Source organism: Acinonyx jubatus, chromosome C1, assembly GCF_027475565.1.
Source record: "Acinonyx jubatus isolate Ajub_Pintada_27869175 chromosome C1, VMU_Ajub_asm_v1.0, whole genome shotgun sequence".
NCBI classification, from domain to species: domain Eukaryota; kingdom Metazoa; phylum Chordata; class Mammalia; order Carnivora; family Felidae; genus Acinonyx; species Acinonyx jubatus.
This window is the reverse complement of record NC_069381.1, coordinates 206,831,164-206,852,116: the sequence shown is the minus strand read 5'-3', so window position 1 is coordinate 206,852,116 and position 20,953 is coordinate 206,831,164. Positions and strand designations below refer to the sequence as shown.

General features: G+C 41.9%; 1 protein-coding gene and 1 long non-coding RNA gene across 7 annotated transcripts in view; one reads left to right on the top strand and one right to left on the bottom strand.

Annotated features, from left to right (window-relative positions):
* Positions 1 to 1,744: 1,744 nt before the first annotated feature.
* Positions 1,745 to 20,953, bottom strand: part of COL4A3 (collagen type IV alpha 3 chain) — a 137,593-nt gene continuing 118,384 nt past the window's right edge. For 4 of the 6 annotated variants that reach the window (XM_053215879.1, XM_053215881.1, XM_027048864.2 and 1 more), the window contains exons 42-52: positions 18,425 to 18,610; positions 17,153 to 17,283; positions 13,927 to 13,999; positions 11,781 to 11,852; positions 11,567 to 11,692; positions 10,690 to 10,788; positions 7,471 to 7,683; positions 6,656 to 6,833; positions 6,412 to 6,526; positions 5,226 to 5,398; positions 1,745 to 4,628 (exon numbers count right to left, since the gene is read on the bottom strand). In XM_053215879.1, the coding sequence (XP_053071854.1) occupies positions 4,544 to 4,628; positions 5,226 to 5,398; positions 6,412 to 6,526; positions 6,656 to 6,833; positions 7,471 to 7,683; positions 10,690 to 10,788; positions 11,567 to 11,692; positions 11,781 to 11,852; positions 13,927 to 13,999; positions 17,153 to 17,283; positions 18,425 to 18,610 (1,451 nt within the window). In that variant the 3' untranslated portion in view covers positions 1,745 to 4,543. Of the gene's footprint in view, positions 4,629 to 5,225; positions 5,399 to 6,411; positions 6,527 to 6,655; positions 6,834 to 7,470; positions 7,684 to 10,689; positions 10,789 to 11,566; positions 11,693 to 11,780; positions 11,853 to 13,370; positions 13,867 to 13,926; positions 14,000 to 17,152; positions 17,284 to 18,424; positions 18,611 to 20,953 lie in introns of those variants that run through there. The other 2 variants (XM_053215880.1, XM_053215882.1) reach the window with 2 other exon arrangements.
* On the top strand, positions 5,348 to 19,649 carry LOC128314138 (uncharacterized). The gene is made up of 2 exons (XR_008295593.1): positions 5,348 to 5,406; positions 18,070 to 19,649. It is a non-coding gene; the product is annotated as an uncharacterized LOC128314138 (long non-coding RNA).

The following is a 20,953-nucleotide window of genomic DNA, read 5'->3' as shown; positions in this document are numbered from 1 at the left end:
ACTGATCACTATTTTCCTTCCAAACAGGCTTGTAAGTAGAGAGAGAATGGCCACTGTCATTCAATCCTCTACTTGCCAGCAGTAAAAATAAGTTCATTTAAATAAACATTTTTTTTTTTGGCTCAAAATGTTTTCAATTTAGATTTTGGGTCCAGTTAAGAGAATACTTCTAAAATATGTATTTGAGCAAGAATTTTCTTTGTCTTAGAACTATTACTCAGGATTCCTGTTCATTCACCTTCTTCCTTTGATTATTCTGATTGCCATTTAACACAGCCTGAAAGTTCCTTACTTACAAAATTTCATATTTTGCATGTGAAAAGCATTCCTCTTTACTGCTTCTTTACATTTAAAATTTTACGAATATGTTCCCTTGAATGAGGAGTTTTTGTATTATCAATGGGAAACATCAAAACGTATGACCCATAATTTCGGTAATCTATACATTTTCTTAACTGATTTGTAAAAATTTTTTAAACACCCTAATAGAAAACGAGCAAAGATATGATCAGGCCCTTCACAGGAAAACAAAAACAAGCACTAATAAAAAATACTAATAACAAAGCAAATATCCATTAAATGTGACAAATCACTGGTAGTGAGAAGAATATAAATTAAAATGGGATAGGCAGAATTGTAAAGTAACAGCAATACCCAGAATTGGTAAAAGTGTAAGGAGATGGGTGTTTACATTGTTGATAGAGCTTGAAATTCTCACAACCTTCCTGGAGAACATTTTGTTTGTATATCAAAGACCAAGATTGTGGGAGTCCTTTGATGCTATAATTTTCCTTCTAGAGATTGATCCTGAGGAAGTAACAGTAAAATTGAAATGAAATACTTACAATAGGGGGTGCCTGGGTGGCTCAGTCAGTTGAGTGTCCAACTCTTGATTTCAGCTCAGGTCATGATCCCAAGGTCATGGGATCGAGCCCCACGTTGGACTCCACATTGAGCATGGAACCTGCTTGAGATTCTCTCTCTCTGTCTCTCTCCCTCTCTCCTTTTCCCCCTCTCCCTCCTTCTGCCCCTCTCCCCTGCTTGTGTGCTCTCATTCACTCTCTCTCTAAAAATTAAAGAAAAGGGGCGCCTGGGTGGCTCAGTCGGTTAAGCGGCCGACTTCGGCTCAGGTCATGATCTCGCGGTCTGTGAGTTCGAGCCCCGCGTCGGGCTCTGTGTGGACAGCTCAGAGCCTGGAGCCTGTTTCCGATTCTGTGTCTCCCTCTCTCTGACACTCCCCGTTCATGCTCTGTCTCTCTCTGTCTCAAAAATAAATAAACGTTAAAAAAAAAAAATTTTTTTTTAATTAAAAAAAAAGTAAAAAAAAAATAAAAATTAAAGAAAAAAAAGAAATATGTACAATATATTCATAATAAAACTAAATCAAGTGTCCACCAATTGGGGATTCATCGACTTATGTAGTAAATCCATGTAATGGACTGTGGTGTAAATAATGATTACTTCTTGTCTATTGATGTGAAAATATGTCCATAAAGTATTAAGTTAAAAAAAATCTGGTAACAAAATAGCATGTTTTTATCCCAAGTTTGTTTAAAAACATATTTACAGGGAAAAACTCTGGAAGGGCATATACCTTATTTATCTTGGGTGAGCGTGACGGGTTAGATCATGGCAATTTTTATATTCTTCCTAAGTTTGCATCATGTGTTGTTTTAACAGTGAATATATATTATTTTTACAACTCAGAAAATTATCTCTATTTTGAAAAAAATAAGACCAGATATCATTTTTTCAATTTTATTTTTAGACAATACAATAAAATAATTTTTAACTATAATTACAGAAATATTAGTACATTACAACATTGTAATGTTGTCAGGATATAATAATATAAAATATTCAATATATTTTAAATATATTTCATTTGGTTACAGAGTAAACATTAAATTAAGTTTAGTTGCAGTAAGTTACATTTGCTGCATAGAAAAATCTTTGTAAGTTAAATTAGCACTGAAATTCAAATTTAGCATTATTGTAATACTTTCATAAATAAGTTAATAATGTTTACCTTGCAAAAAGAGAGACCTCTGAGAAATCCATTATTTTAGCACACTGTGAAATTCCAAAGTTGAAGCCCCAATTTTAAAAGAAACAAGGTATTTACATTTTATCTACAAAGGTAAGTCTGCCTAACACTATAAGCTACTCCTAGGCGTCTGGAAAGCGAGGCAGGGGAGCTGCGTTTCAATGGTCAGTCTCAGACGTGTGACATATGGCGGAGCAGCTGTTAATGGCTTCACTGGAATGTAAGGCTTTCGCACAGCCTGTCTTTGTCAGAAGTTAAACACTGATAAGCGGCCAGAGGAGAGGAGGCTTGGCTAAGCGGAGGCCAGTCCTTTGGCTGTAGCACCAATCTAGGGCTTTCCTGGATTAGTAAAATTAGCCGACCTTCAGGGCGTTTGTGATCTGGGACTTCAAAGAGAGGGACAGATGGAGCTATAGCAGCCAGGGGTGCCAGGTAACTGCCCGCAGAATCTTCTCTTGGCTGTTTGCCTCCAGCACTTGTTCGAACATGGAGTGCTTTGGCAATCGCCTGGAGTGCTTGTGAAAATTCACATTTCTGGGCCTTACCCCTAGAGTTTCTGATTCTGTAGGTCTGCGATGCCCTAAAATGGGCATTCGTAGCAAGTTCCCAGATGCTGCTGATGCAGCTGGTCCAGGGACCACACTTTGAGAACTACTGGCTTACAGAGGGTTTGTGGACGTCAGTTAGCCCTCTATGCCATTATTGTACGATTGGGACCGTAGGGTATTTGTAGAGCAAAAAAGTCTTAATATGAGGTGAGTCTACGTAAACTAAGTAAAATGCACTTTATAACGTTCAAATGTACAAATGTCTTGATGGCAGTCATGTGAGCAGCGAAGGATGGGAACCACAGTCACAGTGTGTGCTGTCCTGTGCGGTCACACCTTCACTTCGCAACTGAGACAGAAGCAGTGACCTGAATTTGAATATCAGCACCACCGAGGCCACCTGGGGGGATCAAGAAGCATCTTCAGAACTTGGCCTCAGGATACCTGGCCTCAGATCCATCAGAGAGTGTCACCATCAAGCACAAGTGGTTTCTAGAGTTTTGCAGACCTTTGTTTTCTTAACATTGTTCCTACCTGGCTTCTGCAATGCCTAAGAGAAGCTAGATATCCTGGGCTTTCCCTGGGCAAAGATCTTATTTGTAAACCTTTACAGAGATCTACTGAATTATGCTGAATGCATATAACAACAGTGAAGGACAGTGACAAAGGAAAAAAAGGGGGAAAAAAAACCCCAGCTCGGATATGTGGGAGTCTTAATGGCAGCAGTAAGTTCATCACCTCTTCTGGATTATCAGGTCAAAAGCAAGTCTCTTTTTCTCCCCCTTAGCTATAATTTAGCACCATGCCTAGGACATGGCTTGGTGCTGAATGAAATGCTTGTTCAGTTGAATTAAGTAACCTTGGGAATGTATCAACACACTGAAAAGCAAATTTTAAGACCTATATCTGCCAAACTATACAATTTGTACATTAAGATTTTTACACAACTCTTTCCACACGGTTGGTAAGAATATGTAATATAAAACACATTTTTTTTTTTTTTTTTTACAAAAGAATGAATTAGAGAAATAGCCAGGGAATTAATCTGGAAATGCCCAGGTTAAATGGAATATGAATGGATCACAGCAAGGGAATAATACCTGGAGCCCGATTAGCCAACAAATGTCTTAAGTTTTCTGACCATCTATAGGGATGGGGTTAAAGTGCACATTGAAGAAGTAGTGTCCTTGTTATTTGTGTGGGTGAGCTGGTAAAACGGAAGTGAGATACATCGCAGAGTATGTGTATAACATCAGCCTATTAAAATTAATTCAGTAAGGGTAACCATGGGAACACAAGCAGGTCGTACTGCTGCGGTGAAATGAATTCAGTGGAAAAACAAAGCTTTAAAAAAATATGAAACCCCCTTTTGGCCTTAGGGAAACCCCCTTTTGGCCTTAGTCTTGGGTACCTTTGAAAGAGCCCTAGAATATCCATGAACCTTAGTTCGGTTCTGGTTTCCTCAGGCCTTCGGTTACTGAACGGGTCTGAAAGTACAGTACAATTCATGAGGCTCTATTACTCCACCTGCCCCCATCTCCTTCCTGTCCCAGGGGCTAAAGCTTTAGGGAGGGGTTGGTGGCGCAATCTCAAAGCGATTTAGCCTCCCTGAGTCTCAAAGACTGGGCTAGAAGGGGGCAAATCCAGTTAACTTGTGGCATCAAACTTTATACACTCGCCATGGAGCTAGCGCACCGGATACGAATGGAAGATGATCTCAGTGGTATTTTTGGCCAAGTCTGCCTTGCCACGGGAAACTCCATATTTAGATACCCGGATGACAGAACTGACGTAGAAGAAATGCTTTGTTGTGTGGGGAAACAAATAGAAACTTTGTAGTAAGTCATCACAGAACCATATTGTCTGGTTAGAGAAAACTTCCCAAATAAATGCATATTCTGCACCATTACTTGGTTATTTAGGACAAAAAAGAACAGTTCTGTTTTCTTCATTGTCTTCTCTTCATGCACACCCGACAGCGACTTATTATCTTTTCTAACTCCCCAGCTTTCATAGTTGATGGAATAGGTTTTCTGAAATAAAAGCAAAAAACAAAAAAAATCTCATCAATATAGATAAAAAGGGAATATTTGCTGGCTTTGAGGTTTGTTAATAACTATTGGAGCTCATCAAATTCTATTACAGGAGGTATATTGTTGCGACATTTTATAATGTTGTTGACATTTTATAATTTAGTTGTGTTTCAGCAGCAGTAAGGAAACATAGGCTGTGATGCAAACTCACAAATCCTGTTTTGTAATAAAAACCACGCTTGCCATTTAAATAGTCTATATTACTCACAAGTCTGCCAGTGCAGTAAATTAAGAGCAGCAGATCAGTTAGTGGTTTTGTTTGTCACTTGCTAGAAGTTTATATACAAATGTTAAATATGTTTGGTGGTGACAGAAATCACATTTTGGGGGTCTTTATTGGTGCAGTAGTACAAAGCCATGGCTATTTGTTCACTGTAGGACACTTGGCACTGCGAGTGCCAAGGTAAACTGGATTTTGTTGGCATGAGATCTTTCCGATGTTCATCATCAACACCCAGGTAACGAAAATCTAACAGGGCAACCTCTGAATAAGTCTGTGATTGAGTCATCAGGTTAAACTTGACTTTGAATAGTTACCTGAACATTCTTTTGGGGTTTAATGAAGCCAACCAGAAACTGTAGGAATTTGAATAGTAGTTGCACGTTCCTCTTCCATGACATTCTATAAATGGACTGGCTCGGAATTCTTCCAGACAGGACCCGGGGGATGCCAGAGCCTGACCTGCGCCCTCAGAACCTGCACTTGTGAACTGTCAAGGTAAAAATCTCTGAATAAGAATTCTGTGCGTGGCGTTCAAGTTTTCAATGCTCTACACTTGGGGGGGGGGGGGCGGGTAATAGACAATAAGAAAAGAAAATAGCATGAACTAAACTTCTTATGCTTCGTTACCCAGATTTGCTAATACTCTAGCTACCTTCCAAGTTGAGGGATAGTCATCAAAAAGAAAGCAAAAGCTATTTATTCTGCCTGGAATGCACCTTTTCCTCAGCTAGCTTGTTCTCAGAGTTTAGGGATCTGCTTAAATATAATCTGAGGAAGGCTTTCCTTGACATTGTCCCTTTCACAATCTCTCTCCTTATCTTTCTTTATTTCCCTTATAGTACTGATCACCTTCTGAACTCATCACTATGTTTTCAGTAAAGAAGGGGGGATAATGTATCCTAAATGATGCTACACAAAATATGAATAACCACCCACCACGTATGTGCAGCTAGCACAATCACTGATGGTCAGTCCATAGATTTCTTCATTTAGCACTTAGATCTGGGGAATCTCTTTAAAAGTCTTTTTCTCTTAGTTCCCGTCTTCATAGGAATGTCAAAGGGGCACAGTGTAAGGCAATAAGATTTTGGAGCAGACAGACTCAGGTTCAAATCCTAGCTTTACCACTTACTAGCATACCACTGCAGATAATAGAAACTACCTTTAGGGCTTCCATAAGGATTACAGAAGATCTATCTATATAAAACAGCTGCCAGGTAAAAATATAGGCATTCCATTACTAATATGGTATTACTCTTCACCTAAATGTCTTATTTAGAATTTGTGGATGAAGTCATTTTTTTAATGCTTCTTTATTTACAAAAAAACCCCAACTTGCTTTAAAAAAAGTATCTTTCTAGATTTTCAAGCAAATGTCCATGGCATGCTGTGTCCATTGACATCAGGCGGCTTCATTCCCCGGCGGCCGCCTTTCACCCAGTCCAACGTAAAATTCTAGGGGCAATCTTTACTATGACTTTGCTGTTCTTTCCTCCTTACCATGATAAAAGAGAATCCTTTCCAGAGAGAAATCCAGCCGTGAGGACAGGAGGGAATGTCAGTGGTTTGGCTGTGGATAGCTATGGCCATCGCAGGACCTTCACAGACGGTGCATCTGTAACACGAAATGAAGAATGTGGCATCCCCGCTCTCGCGCACTGCGATGTACTTGCTGCCCTACGTTCCGTTACAAATGAAGTGACTGACCTGGTCCCATCACAAAGCTAAGGGATTAGATTTTTACCTGCTAATATAAGGCTCCAGGGCCCTGCCAGTAATTGGAGCCATGTCCATTGGCATCAGAGCTGGTGTTGACAGCCAGTATGAATAATCATTTCGAGATGCAAAATTGCATACGTCATTGATGTTACAGAACAAGAATGGCATTGTGGTAAATCGCTGCAGGCAGCTGCCAAGGGTTCCTAATGAAACATTAGACTGAGTATCACTGTCAGTAAATTAAAATCATTTTGAGTATCCTTGCTAGCTAAAGGCTGATTAAAACAACCTATGGCAAAAATGAGAAAGGCAACACAAAAGAGTTACTTGCAGAATGTGTTATTTGCAAAGTTTTAACAGTGACAGAAATCAAAGATCCAATAAGCAAACACATCTTCCTTCTCCCACCCTTAAAACTTCCTGGGACCCTTTCTAATGAGCCTAGCACTTGAGGACTGGTAGAGGTCTGTTGGAAAAATGTCTTTTACTTCAAAATATTCCCAGTTCTTCCTATGCGTATAATAGCTAATAACTAGACAAAGCTTGAGAAAAGATGCTACTTGTAAGACTCAGAAGCAAACGTGATTTCAGTGAAAATTGTTTGCATTCAACAGGACGAGCTAGATCAACATTTCACAAGCAAGGCTCCTTCCAGGGCTTCACGTTTCCAGAATGAAAATTAGACGTTAGGCCTGTGTTGTCTTATTCACGGTCTTCAAGGAGTGCTGTCAGGCACTCAGGGTTGTTTACACTTAGCTTCAGAGAGAAGTACCCCATGCTATGAAAATTGACCATCTGTATATGGAAGAAAATGACTGAAAACAAGGACTGGGACATTACCCAGGTCTTGTCCGTGGGCTTGTTCATTTCCTTGTACAAAAAGAAGAGAGAACCCACTATAGAGCGGCTGTGTGCCTTCTGGGCAGGAAGGGATGGCTGTGGTCTGACTGTGCCTGGTGAAGATGAAGCCTCTCATGGCTGTTGCAGTTGTGGGTGGTCCAATGTCTCCAGGTTTGCCCTTCAAGCCTGGCAGTCCATCCAAACCAGGGGGTCCTTTAACAAACATGGTATACATGTTGCAATACAAACAAAACCTCAAACTCATTTTCCGGAAGTACCGATTTAAATGTTTATGTATATCTGTTAAGCCCCTCTGTAAAGGAGTCCTAAAAAAGAGGGGCTTACAAAATGGCCAAACAGTATTAAATGTCCACTAGTTTATCACACGATGCCTTATAAATATTTGTGTATATTGCATGATGAGTTTTTGAGATCAGGTCTTTTTTTCCCCCTCCCCCAATTTTTTTAATGTTCATTTATTTTTGAAAGAGAGAGACAGATGGAGAGAGAGAGAACAAGTGGAGCAGGGGCAGAGAGAGAGGGAGACACAGAATCACAAGCAGCCTCCAGGCTCTGAGCTGTCAGCACAGAGACCGACGTAGGGCTCAAACCCATGAATCATGAGATCATGACCTGAGCCAAAGTTGGACGCTCAACCAACTGAGCTACCCAGGCGTCCCAAGATCAGGTCTTTTTTATCTTTGCATTCTGCGGTGTCCAGCACGGTGGCCTGCATCTGATAGGTCTTAGGTACATTTTTTTTTTTTTCGGTACCAATGAATGTATTCTACAATGTGGGTAAATAAGTTAAATCAAATATCTATATTTTGGAAGTCTATTCAAGGAGACACTTTTGATAAAGTCACTAAACATTCATGGACAATATTGAAAGTTCTTTTTAAAGGTGCAAACTTCAAGGAAGTTTTTAATTAGTAAGGCAAATAGAATGGAAAAGACTTTGACTGTGGTAAGGGTTAGTTTTTAAAATTTATATGAGCTTAAGGCAAAGTAATTTGTATACTTTTTTTCCCCTCTGCACTTAGAGTAAGGCACATTTGTCACTTTCTATTATTATTTTTTTGGTAATCTCTCCACCCATTGTGGGGATCAAACTCATGACCTCGAGATCAAGAGTCGCATGCTCTTCTGACTGAGCCAGCTAGGTGCCCCAACTTGTCACTTTCTAAATAAGTACCGGAGAAATATCCTTTCTCTCCATCGTCGTGTTCTTTACTCTCCCTTTCTTCATCAAATAGCTATTATTGATGATACTGGCACCTGCTTCCATCCCCCCTTGGCCCCTGATCCATTTCCACTGTACCCTAAGCTCTACCCAACCCACCTTGGGTCCTAAAGAAATACAGAGAGGGTTGGATTTGGGGCCCATGAGTCAAGGGAGGATTGTTGTTTCCCACAAACGACCATGCTATGGTGCCAGGCAGCACCCCAGTATAGTCTCTGCTCAGAAGTCCGTGCTTCTCATGAGGATTGGTTAAAGCCCAAGATTATATTTTTTTCCAGTCTCCCCACCATCCCTGTCTTGTCTGGGAGCCTTGGTTCGTTCTTTGAAATTAAAAACAAGCCATATCTAAATCTGTCTATGTCTCATGTCTTACTGGAGTAGCCCAAAAGCATATGTTTTTAATATATCCAGATAGAGAAGATACACATTCTTTACTTTTCCCCACATCTGTCCTCATTCCCAGAGAGCTATAATTGGCCACAAGCAAACGATGCCTTGAGGTCCCTGCACAGGAATTTTGATTAGGTGAGTATGACAGAAATTAAGGTGAGCTGCTGTACAACTATGCACGATCAACGATATTCTGCATTTCTGAGCGAGAGGCCGAGCTCTCGGCTTATACCTGTGTTACTTAACTCTTAGATCCTTATCCTTCTTTTAAATGTTTATTTATTTTGAGAGTGAGAGTGAGAGCATGAACAGGAAAGGGGCAGAGAGAGAGAGAATCTCAAGCAGGCCCTGCACTGTAAGTGCAGAGCCCGGCGTGAGTCTTGAATTCAAATGTGAGATCGTGACCTGAGCCGAAATCAAGAGTCAGACACTTAACTGACTGAGCCACCCAGGTGCCCTTACTTGTCAGCAAGTTTAAATCCTTGAGGGGTATAGCATCACACAGGTTCTGTGGCCAGTGGCTTTAGCAGGAAGGTTGCTTTGGAATTTGGCATAAGCCATGCCACTGTTTCCAGGATGCCTCTGGTTTTATTGGGTTTGCCACCAGGAGTCACTGTGCTTTGCTTTGTGCACATAAGCACGTCTCTTGCCCTGATAGCATTCAGTCGTGTCTCCAGCATAAACACCTTCAATTTTAAGAACCGTGTGCTCCCTCTGGTTCCAGAGACCCTGCTTACAGCCAGCAAAAATGGCCTTGGACCACAGCCTTCCAGACCTATTTGTCATTTCAGGAGTCCTGTTACCAGCAGGGCCCCACTTATTTGCCCTTTAAGTTCAGCAGCAGGACCTTCCTTCACCTCCACTAGACTAATTGGAGAGGGCCTTCTTCAGGATACACATGAATTGTTCAGCCATGTGGTATTCAAGAATGGTATAGTTTAAAGATCACTTTTCGTAGGGGCGCCTGGGTGGCTCAGTCAGGTAGGCTTCTGACTTTGGCTCAGGTCATCATCTCATGGTTCGGGAGTTTGAGCCCCGCGTCGGGCTCTGTGCTGACAGCTCGGAGCCTGGAGCCTGCTTCGGATTCTGTGTCTCCCTCTCTCTCTGCCCCTCCCCTGCTCACACACATACTCTCTCTCTCAAAAATAAATAAACATTAAAAAAATTAAAAAAAAGAAAGATGGCTTTCCTAGATAAAGATACTAAGTTGCTCTTCTATTCATATCAAGATAGTATTTTTTCTAACTACGTACTTATATGCTACTTCTCTAGATATTATTAAATAGTACTCCTATAAATATTGGCCTTTCCAAAAATAGAATTAGTGCTTTATGAGGTCTATTTGTCCTCAGACTAAAAATTTGGTGGACACTTGCCCAGTTGAGAGATAGGAAGGATGGTGTATTCCAATAATTCTTGGTTTTTCATCTTCTTCCAAATGAACGTTTTGTCCCTGGCTTTTGATGCAAACGACAAAACTGAAAGACGTAGATGACTCTTACAGTCACATATTTAAAGGCGACTTCTCTGGATATTGAAACAGTCAGTGAAGAGAAGGGAATAGAAGAAGCCAGCCATTCGTTTACCTTGCTCTCCTTTACAGCCTTTGTTGCCTTTTTCTCCAATTGGCCCAGGAGTTCCCGGCCTTCCATCCTTGCCTGGTTTACCTCTTGGCCCACAGGGTCCTAGGCAAAAAACCAACACTGTGTTGAATGGTTCATACAGGAAAAAACAGGGGTGGCCAGTCATCCCAGATATGTGGGACTTCTCCAGTTTCGGCAACGAAAGTCTTACAAACTGAGCCACGGACAAACTTGGACAGTTGGTCATCCAACTTGTTACATCCTACTTCTCAGGGGGAAAAAGAACCCTCAAGAATGGACTAGAAACATATGAGACAACAATGGTTTAAAATTGTGCTGCCATTTTGCTTCACCCTCTTCCAGAATTTGCTATGCCCTTGTATTGATCAACATAATAAGTCATGTCTCTTTTATATCACAGAAGTAATTCAGGCAAACTTAGAACACAACAATTCCATTCAGAAGTCTATTACAGTATGCTTACCCTATACAGAGGGGTTAGTTCAATTTCCATACACCAGTACTTTGATAAGATTTCATAAGATTAAGCATATATTTGCATTTACTACTCTTCCAAGTGCTCTCCAAAGTGTGAGAAAACTACACACACAGAACTCAGGTTTATTCAGGTAATCGTTTTCAAATAAGAGCTCTAAGACCAATGGTTGTCACAGAAGATAGAATTAATACTTGATCTTAATGAAAAAAAAACAACCGTAAGTGCCTAAAGTGTATTTGCTCAAGCTTATACACTGCACAACAGGTTTCAATAGAGTCAATATTTTCAATAGACTCTATAGTGCTTGCTTCCAAAGCACTTTGTAGGTATTTTGGTTCAACCACTTGCTCGTAATCCACGTCAATACAGTCAGTTCCACACCTAGGATTCCTGGTGGCCCCGGTGGCCCAGGCTCTCCTTGCATCCCTGGTTCTCCAACAGGTCCAGGTGGCCCCGGGCTTCCCGGGAGGGAGATGATCTTAACTGTGCCAGGGTCTCCACGTATACCTATTGACATGAGCAGAGGAAAACGATGGGTTCACTGATGGGCTACCCTTTCTTCATGAAGAGCAATACTAAGGAGAATAATATTTACCGGGTGGTCCTTTTGGCCCAATTTGCCCTGGAGGTCCAACTGGTCCCAGAAATCCTGGATTACCCTTCTCCCCTTATAAAAAAAAAAGGCAATGTGATTCCATGTAGAACAGTGGGTTTCCCAGCTCTTGAGGTTTATGATCAACTGTAAGGACAGACACTGGGAGTTAGGACTGGAGGTGATGGGGCTCTGTGACAATGGCTACAACTTCTGGCATTTTATTTGGACCCAATCAATCATGCTTAATGTTTATTTAAAAATATATTCTAGAAATAGGCATTAAGATTTTGTATTTTAGTATTGAAGAGGAAGAGTTCATAAAGTTCACGGTTTCCGTTCAGAAACGAATTTAATATTTAAGGTAAAGTATGAAGTGACATTAAACCTATTTTAGTGCTTACATCAGTTGTCATAGTTATCTACTTTCTTAGCTTATTTCTCTAGCTTTATTAAGAGCCCATTAGTTATATTAGGGATTCTCATGAACACATATGGAATATTTGCTTTCATGTAAACTATCAAAATGGTATGATTTCTCTCCCAGTCTTTGACATGAATAAAAGTTTACAAAGAATCACTGCTTTGGAGAAATACTGTTCTTTTAATCTTTATTTATTTTTGAGAGACAGAGTGCGAGCAGGGGAGGAGCAGAGAGAGGGGGAGACACAGGCTCCAGGCTCCGAGCTGTTAGCACAGAGCCTGATGCAGGGCTCGAACCCATGAACCATGAGATCATGACCCGAGCCGAAGTCGGATGCTTGGTGCCCCTGGGGAAATACTCCTTTTAAAAATCTTGAAATAATATAGGCGTTACGTCTGATTTCTTAGAAAGACTTTAATACTAAATATGGTATTTATGGAAACAATACAACCAAATATATTATCAAAAGTTAACTGGAAACTACACTCTAAATTATCCACTTGGTATCAGAACCTCAGGAAGATGTCCATATTTATTTAAACACATCAGAAGAAGCCTAACTGTTTCTCCTTTTGAGGATTAAAAATTTTCATGTTCCGAAATCTAAGAAAAAAATGGAATATGTTTCATGGAACACATTTCAAAAGAATGGATTTTTTGACTCTCCCCTCTAAATAGCTCTAAATATTTCACCAGGATGTTTCTTTCTTTAGTGGGGCCCTTGTATAATTTTTCCAATCTTAGATATTCCTGTTCTGGGAGGTGGGGAGTGACAGGTGGGACACATGGTGCCCAGGCTGCCCTGTTCGCCCCCCCGCCCCGTGTTCACCCTCCCCCACCATGTCTACTGGGACTCCTTGGGATCATCTGCTTTGATTTATTCTTAACGAATTTGCTCCTTGGAGAGTCAGTGGTTGAAAGTACCGAACAGGCTAGGCTCTCTTTGAACTCCACCTTGTCCTCTCTTGGACCCGGAAAGGGTTTACCTTTGTGAAAGTGTGGCTTTGTTCCTTTTGGCTACACTTACTACTAAACACTGTATAGTCTGTGATAATAGATTCCTTACTGTACAGAAGCAGTGACAAAGGATTTAATCAGTGAAGACAACAAATATAATATTCAAAGCCTTATTTAAGGTCATAGCATCCTTATGGAAGATTTGAGAAATATTTTCTGAAACCTGACATTTAGATTTTTGTGCATGAAAATTTTACACTTACGATCCCCCGAATTATATTTCTCTTCTGATTATAATACATGTGCCAAAAAACCAAATACTTAAATCTCACGCAGAAAGCTTTACTTACCCTCCCCCATTAACAGTTTGGTAAATATTTGCTTAGATTTTCAGCTTTTTAACATTATAACACACACACACAAGTGAAAATAAGCAACTTCAAAGCAATAGTGTTGATATTGATGTAGTTCCCCATCCCCAACCCAACACACATCCGTATTCTCCCAACATACATCAGTATTTCAGCGGTCACCACTTTAAACTGTTTATTTTTTAGTTTTTCTACAGTTTCCATCCTTAAGGCCAGAATTTAGTGTTTAAGACCCCTGGGGCTGGGTTCTGGTGGTCTTCCTTCTTTACTCATAACCAAGGTCCTATTTGTACCCTGTCTGTGATGACTGGAGGAGTTCCGTAAACATTTGTGTGCCCTAAAATATAAATCACAATCATCATCTTTGTATCCAAAGAGTAGTGCACAAAAACAGTACCTTTTACACCTGGAAATCCATGGAATCCCGGATCACCTCTGAGCCCTGGCAGACCTGGGGCACCTGGTGCTCCCTATAGTTCAGATAAAAGGGAGCAGTACCAAAGACAAAATTTTAAAAATCACAATTGTCACTGTAGTCCTTTTTTTCTTTTTAAGCAAATAGGATATAATACGTTGGGTCAGAATGAACTGAGGTCCACAGATACCATTTTTACCTTCCAATCCAATCCTCCTATAGTTCCTCTGCCACCTAGATCTCTCCTGAGGACTATCATTTTCTTTTTTTTTTTTTTTAATTTTTAAGTTTATTATTTATTTGAGAGAGGGGGAGAGCATGCACACAAGTTGGGGAGGGGGAGAGAGAGACAGAGACAGAGACAGAGACAGAGAGAATCCCAAGCAGGCTCTGCACTGTCAGTTCAGTGCGGGGCTTAATCTCATGAACCATGACATCATGACCTGAGCCAAAACCAAGTTGGACACTTAACCGACTGAGTCACCCAGGTGCCCTGGGACTATCATTTTCAATAACACAGAAGCAAAAACTGCCCTCACGGTCAAGAGCAAACACAACTTCTGGGTGTTAATGTCTGTTGTATGAGTGTGGAATACAACTTAATATTCTGTATCCTACATGGACCTGACCAGTATCCGGAGACCTTTCGGGAAGAGCAGGCACTGGATTGCCAGAATGAAAATTGTAATTTTTGTTTGTAATTTTTGCAAAGACAACAGAGCCCATATTGAATTGTAGCACCCACCATCATTGTAACTAAGTTGGCAGAGTTATAAATTACTCCCGGCCCGAGTGGTGGTGGAAGTAAGGTGTCCAGGGATTGGGAACATGAAAGGGTTATCCGGGACACTTTGACATGCACTTTTGGCAAGGATGCAAGTGATCTGACCAGGAGACGCTCCCTCCTTGGGCTCATACTTGCCCTTGTAGCCATGGAATGCTCAAGCAAGGCCACAGGAGAAGGGGCAAGGGATCAGAGCTTCAGAAAGGAGCTACATGTCAGAACATAAGTGAAATCTACTATTACACTGTCCATATGAATGGAAACAATACTATTACTTGGAAACAAGGAACTGAAGGTCATTAAAAAGGCCAAGAATAACAAAACTGGCCTCTAAACCAAATGTCTTTAGAGCAAGAAGACCAAAGAAGGAAAAATCCTGTACCTTGGATCGGGTGGTGTCAGGTGCAAAAAGGCGGGAGAGAAAATGGAACCACCTGGTCAAGGACTCTCAGGCTCCTGAGGTCTGGCCTGTTGTCCAGAAGCAGAGGTAATCGGGGAGGAGGGGCAGATGCCAGGCCCCGCCCTTGGGTGAGGAGGGCACAACTCCATGCAAGGAGAGGATTGTTAAGGGCACAGAGCCAGTTTAGGCATCCATCGAGAAGAATTATCTTTCTTTCTTTTTTTTAGTTTTTTTAAAATTTTATTTTAGAGAGTACTTGTGTAATCAGGGGAGAGGAGCAGAGGGGCAGGGTGGGAGACAGAGAGAGAGAGAGGGAGAGAGAGAACCTCAAGTAGGCTCCATGCTCCGAGCCTGACACCAGGCTCAATCTCACAAACTTGGGATCATGACCTGAGCCGAAACCAGGAGTTGGACATTCAACTGACTGAGCCACCCAGGTGCTCCAAGAAGAATTATCTTTCCAGTGCAAACGTAGAAGCACTGACTGACCTTGAAAGCACCAGAGGACTTAAGAGAGATCGCATTTCCAAACAATACATTCCACAGCCCAGTGTCCTTGGAAGGACTTTCTCTGTGATTTTAGGATCAGTGTTTGCCACTTTCAGAGAATCATGGAAAACATGAGAGAGATCTAAGACTGGGCAAATGTCTCATTTTTTCAAAAAAAAAAAGTTTTAAAAAGGTAGACCCTGGAAACCGAATACCAAGAGAACTTAAGAGAACTTCCCATGATTCCTCACATGCCATCATGCTAAATAAAGTACCTCATTGCCCACCACTGATGAAAACACAGAGCAGCTATGACATAACTCTGAATTCCTCATCAATCTCCAAGAATTTGACGTAAACAGGGGGAAGACAGGTTTCTCGAATATGCTGCCAAGAAGAAAGTGAGGGAAGATGGCCCAGGTGTTGGGTGGGTGAGAGACTGAATTTAGAGAACTTCATAGTCTGGGAGCATGAGCCTAGATGAACACAATGACTGCTATAAAAAAGAAATTTGAAAGTTCTGCATTTAAGTCACAAACAGACAAGAGCTGGAAGTAATGGAGAAAACTTGGAAGTCCTTCATAAGGAAAAGCGTGTGCATACACACACACACACACACACACACACACACACGCTCTGGTTGACCAGAAGCTGACTGTGCAGTGACAATGTGGTGATGTGGCAGCCAGATAGCCCAAGGTTGGATTATAAAATGGTGGTGTTCCAGATGGTGAGAGTCTTCCCTCCTTTAGCCACTCTGTGGGGGTACTGAGTTCTTACTCCCAGGGGGTGTTTGTCTCAGGGGCTGTGTTCTAAAAAAAATTTTTAATCCTTATTTATTTTTGAGACAGAGACAGAGAGAGAGGGAGAGAATGAGCGGGGGAGGGGCAGAGAGGAGGACACAGAATCCAAAGCAGTCTCCAGGCTGTGACGCGGGGCTTGAACTCATAAGCGGTGAGCTTGTGACCTGAGCTGAGGTTGGATGCTTAACCAACTAAGCCACCCAGGTGCCCCTCAGGGGCTGTGTTTTTAAGGGAGATGTTGACCAACTGTGATGTATTCAGAATAGAGGCAGGGTTGACAAAGAGTTAAACTGAATTTGCAAAACGCAGGTATTTATCAGGGGAGAAAATGCTGAGAAGGAAGTGGCAGCTATTTAGAAACCATGGAAGTTCCATCAAGGGGAAAAAGTAAATAGACATTCACTGATAACTTTCAAAGTATATTAATACAGAAAAATGATATTGTCCTCTAGAGTGATCCCAAACTGTTAGGTGTTTTAAGAGTCCATTACTGAAATTGTTCAGAGTCTAAACAAGAAAAGGTCAGGAATGACATGGAAAAGGGTCCCCTACAAACCAAACTTCTAGAGGCAAAATCTGTCCAACTCTTAGGATTCTTTGAACCTCCTGGACTGTGCCCTTGGGTGCTCAGAAGCATCACACATGGGCATTTTTTTATTGCCTCTGGGGACATCTGATCCTGGCAATTAATGTAGAAGAATATAAGAAGTCAAAATAATTTCCCACACTTACCGGCTGACCTGGTGGCCCCTCATCTCCTACAGTTCCAGGTGGACCTCTAGGGCCAGGCTTGCCCAGAAGCCCCTTGTCTCCTTTCAAGCCTCTCACGTGACTCCCTGGAGGTCCCGGAGGACCAGGGTCACCTGCATTTACAGAGAGCTGGTCAGTATTGGGCAGTGGGGGCACCTGGCAGGTTCTGTCGGCAGGTTTTTTTTTTAATTAAAAAAAATTTTTTTTTGATGTTTACTTATTTTTGAGAGAGAGAGAGAGAGAGACAGAGTGTGAGCAGGGGAGGGGCAGAGAGAGGGGGAGACATAGAATCCGAAGCAGGCTCCAGGCTCCAAGCTGTCAGCACAGAACTTGATGCGGGGCTCGAACTCACGAACCGTGAGATCATGACCTGAGTGGAAGTTGGAAGCCTAACCAACTGGGCCACCCAGGCGCCCCGCTGTCGGCAGGTTTTTGGACAACGGGCACAGCCTGCACCCAGTGTGACCCTACACATGCTTTCTGTTGTGGGGTGTTGATGGGCTTGTGGTTAAGACAGAATGAGACAAGGCCAGGGAAGTGCTGGCCGAAGGCAGGGACTGTTTGTCCTTGGTGAAGGTCTGCCAGACAGGGTCTGTGCCTAGCCTGGTACTCGATCCATAAGAGCAACTCAGTAAATCTTGGTGATGGGATGCATCTCTCTCTTTTAGGCTTATTAATTTGGTGTGCTCGCTTCAGCAGCACGCATACTAAAAATGGGCTTATTTATTTGGTAATTACTAATTTTCAAACAGATCCCCTCTGTCCCCATCACACCAATAGCCATGGTGAGCACCAGGTGATGTACGAGAGCGTTGACTCACTATATTGTACCCTTGAAACTAAGATTACACTGTATGTTCACTAACTGGAATTTTTTTTAATGTTTATTTGTTTTTTAGAGAAAGAGAGAGCCTGTGCAAGCAGAGGAGGGGCAGAGAGAGAGGAGGACAGAGGATCTGAAGCAGGTTCCGAGCTGATAGCAGAGAGCCTGATGCGGGGCTCAAACTCATGAACCGTGAGATCATGACCTGAGCCAAAGTCAGGCGCCCTAGCTAACTGGAATTTAAATAAAAAGTTAAAAAAAAAAAAAGAAAGAAAGAAAAACTCCATCAGCTTTGCTGCACTCCGCTAGAGCAAGCAGGTAAAGACCAGAGGGAAAAAGAGGCAAAGAGGTCACACCAGGGGAAGGTTGAAAGCTGCTGTTGTTAAACGTTATTTTCATTCTTCTATCTTATTTAAAAGTAGACCCTCTACCTGGGTTTCCTCTGAAGCCTGGTGGACCTCGATTTCCTTTCTGGCCAGGGATGACTGCGCCAGGAAAACCCGGTGGTCCTGGGAGTCCCGTCATGCCAGTGGGTCCCCACGGCCCGGCATCTCCCACTATCCCTTTCCTGCCGGGGAGGCCGGGTAAGCCTGGGGCTCCCCTGTCTCCTTTGGCTCCTGCAAAGGAAAAGGTTTGGTAAGTTTCTGTAATGGTCTTCTACTTGGAGTTACAATTACAATCTCTAGTAACGCAGATGCTGTGCTTAAAAGGCGTTAAGATTCGCAATATAGTTTTTGAAAGAGGCTGGTAAAAGAAATACAGGTCTATAAGAAACTGAGTCGAGACTAATTTCTGCCTTAGTTCAGTCTTTTGATTTTGTCAAAGTCACCTCACTATTATATGTGTCAGTTTCTCTTTTGTTCTTTTTTCTTTTTTTTTTTGAGAGAGAGAGAGGGAAAGAATTTTAAGCTGTCTCCATGCCCAGCAAGGAGACTGATGTGGAGCTCGATCTTGTGACCTGGGGATCATGACCTGAGCCAAAATCAAGAGTCAGAGACCTAACTGACTGAGCCACCCAGGTGCCCCAGTTTTTCTTACTTTAAACACCTAATGTAGCTCAGTCTTTAAAGATCAAGTGAGATAATATACAGATGGAAAAGTGTAGTGTAACTCTGAAGTCTTGTGTCACTATCTGCTTCAATTAATATTATCTGATGAACTTTAATTACAATGACATTGAATAGAGAGAAGGTTCAGAGCTAAACTTCCTGGCATTGATGTGTGCATCTGAAGAGTCACACAGCTAAACCCAGACAAAGGAACAACAAAGTTGCAATCCCTCTTCTCTCCTTTCTTCTCCCCCATAACACAAACAAACACTAGTCTGGAAGGGAAGGTGGTGGCTGGGGGTTTGGAATTACCAATGAGGATTCCCAAAAAGTCACCACTTAATTACTAATATTCTTCACCTTGGAGAACCTTCAAGAAAATTGGGCTTTGATGTTCATGAATGGGAAACGTATGAAATGCAAATAATCACTCCCTCCTATTTTTTCTCTCTGTGTTATTCTAGAAATAGTGAATGGCACACAGGTAGGGGACAGGAAGAAGAAGGATGAGGCTGCTAGCACAGGGAAGGGCTTGGGACGTTATCGTGCAGGAAGGCAGAGTGATGATGAAAATAAAATGGATGAATATTAAAATATTGAATATCTAGCCTTTGTCTATCATGTTCTTTAGCTTTTTTTTTTATACTTGTAATTTACGTTTTTCAAAGAAAGCGGTTAGATGGCTTCAGCTCACTTGAAGCTCTGAAATGCTGGGTATTTGTACAACAGAGTCTGGCAGTGGTCGGAGACCCCAAGATGTGGTCTTAGGTTGTATGGTCCATGCCCATAAAGATGCTTCCTTGTTTCACAGTATGATTTCATTTTAGCATTTGGGAGTCTCAGTGAAGTCTTCTCCATATTTCGTTATCCTAGAGGGACTGAGGCACATAATCATCTACTTACATAATTGGGCTAGTTGTTATTTTTTTAAGGCTTTTTGACTTAAGGTATGATTATTTTATATTAAATTTTATTTCCAAACAAATGCCAAAGTATTCTTACTCCAAATGGTTAAACTTTGAGCTTAGCCTAGGAAAATGAACAGAAACTCTCCCTTTGGCCGTAATTCTAAAACCTGATCTGTGAACGAGACCTGGAGAAGCCTCCATGCTCGTGGAGGAAGGTGGGGTCCAGGAAGTGTGAGGACACTGAGCTCAACCAAAGAGACCATGACACCACCAAGAAACAAATGGAAAAGTGCAGCTCTTGTAGACTTTCACAGTTGAGCTCACAGGTGGAGAGGCAGTTCTTGCCGCTCTGAGCTTCTCAGTAGGACCCAGCTACTCCCTGCTGGTTCCCGCAAGCATCGCTACCCAGAGGTCCTCAATAGGAAGAACGCTTTTTGCTAATAAAATACTCCTGTCCGCAGGACCCACGTCTGTGAAGGGTCCATAGAAGATGCAAATGATCTAATATTTCTTCTGGCAAATTTCTCCACAAAATGGAAGAAGTTTGAAGAAGCTGCTTATCTTGTAAAACACTGCCATGAGAAATCCGGACTCAGAGTCTGTCAACCTAAAATCTTGTATATACTTTGAATGACATGTTCTGCAAACTGCCATGTTTGGCATTGAGAGAGTTACTGGTAGCCAGCCCTTAATAAAAAATAATCTGAACCACAAGCTGGCCCTGGGGGTGGGAGTCAGACCCATGAAGATAACAAGGTGGGAAAGAATTCGTGTCATCACTGCATGTTATTCCCACCCCGCTGCCCCCTGCTCAGAATAGCAGAGAGGGGTGCTCACAGAGAGGGGGTGCTCACAGAGAGAGGGGTGCTCATGGACAAGCCAGCAATTCCCCCTACACCCTTTTAGGAGGTGATACATTTAAACCATGCCAACAGCCACAACCAAGGACTACATAGGAAGTCTTCTGATTTCTTAAAGATTTTCGATGGAAAGAAATTCCAAA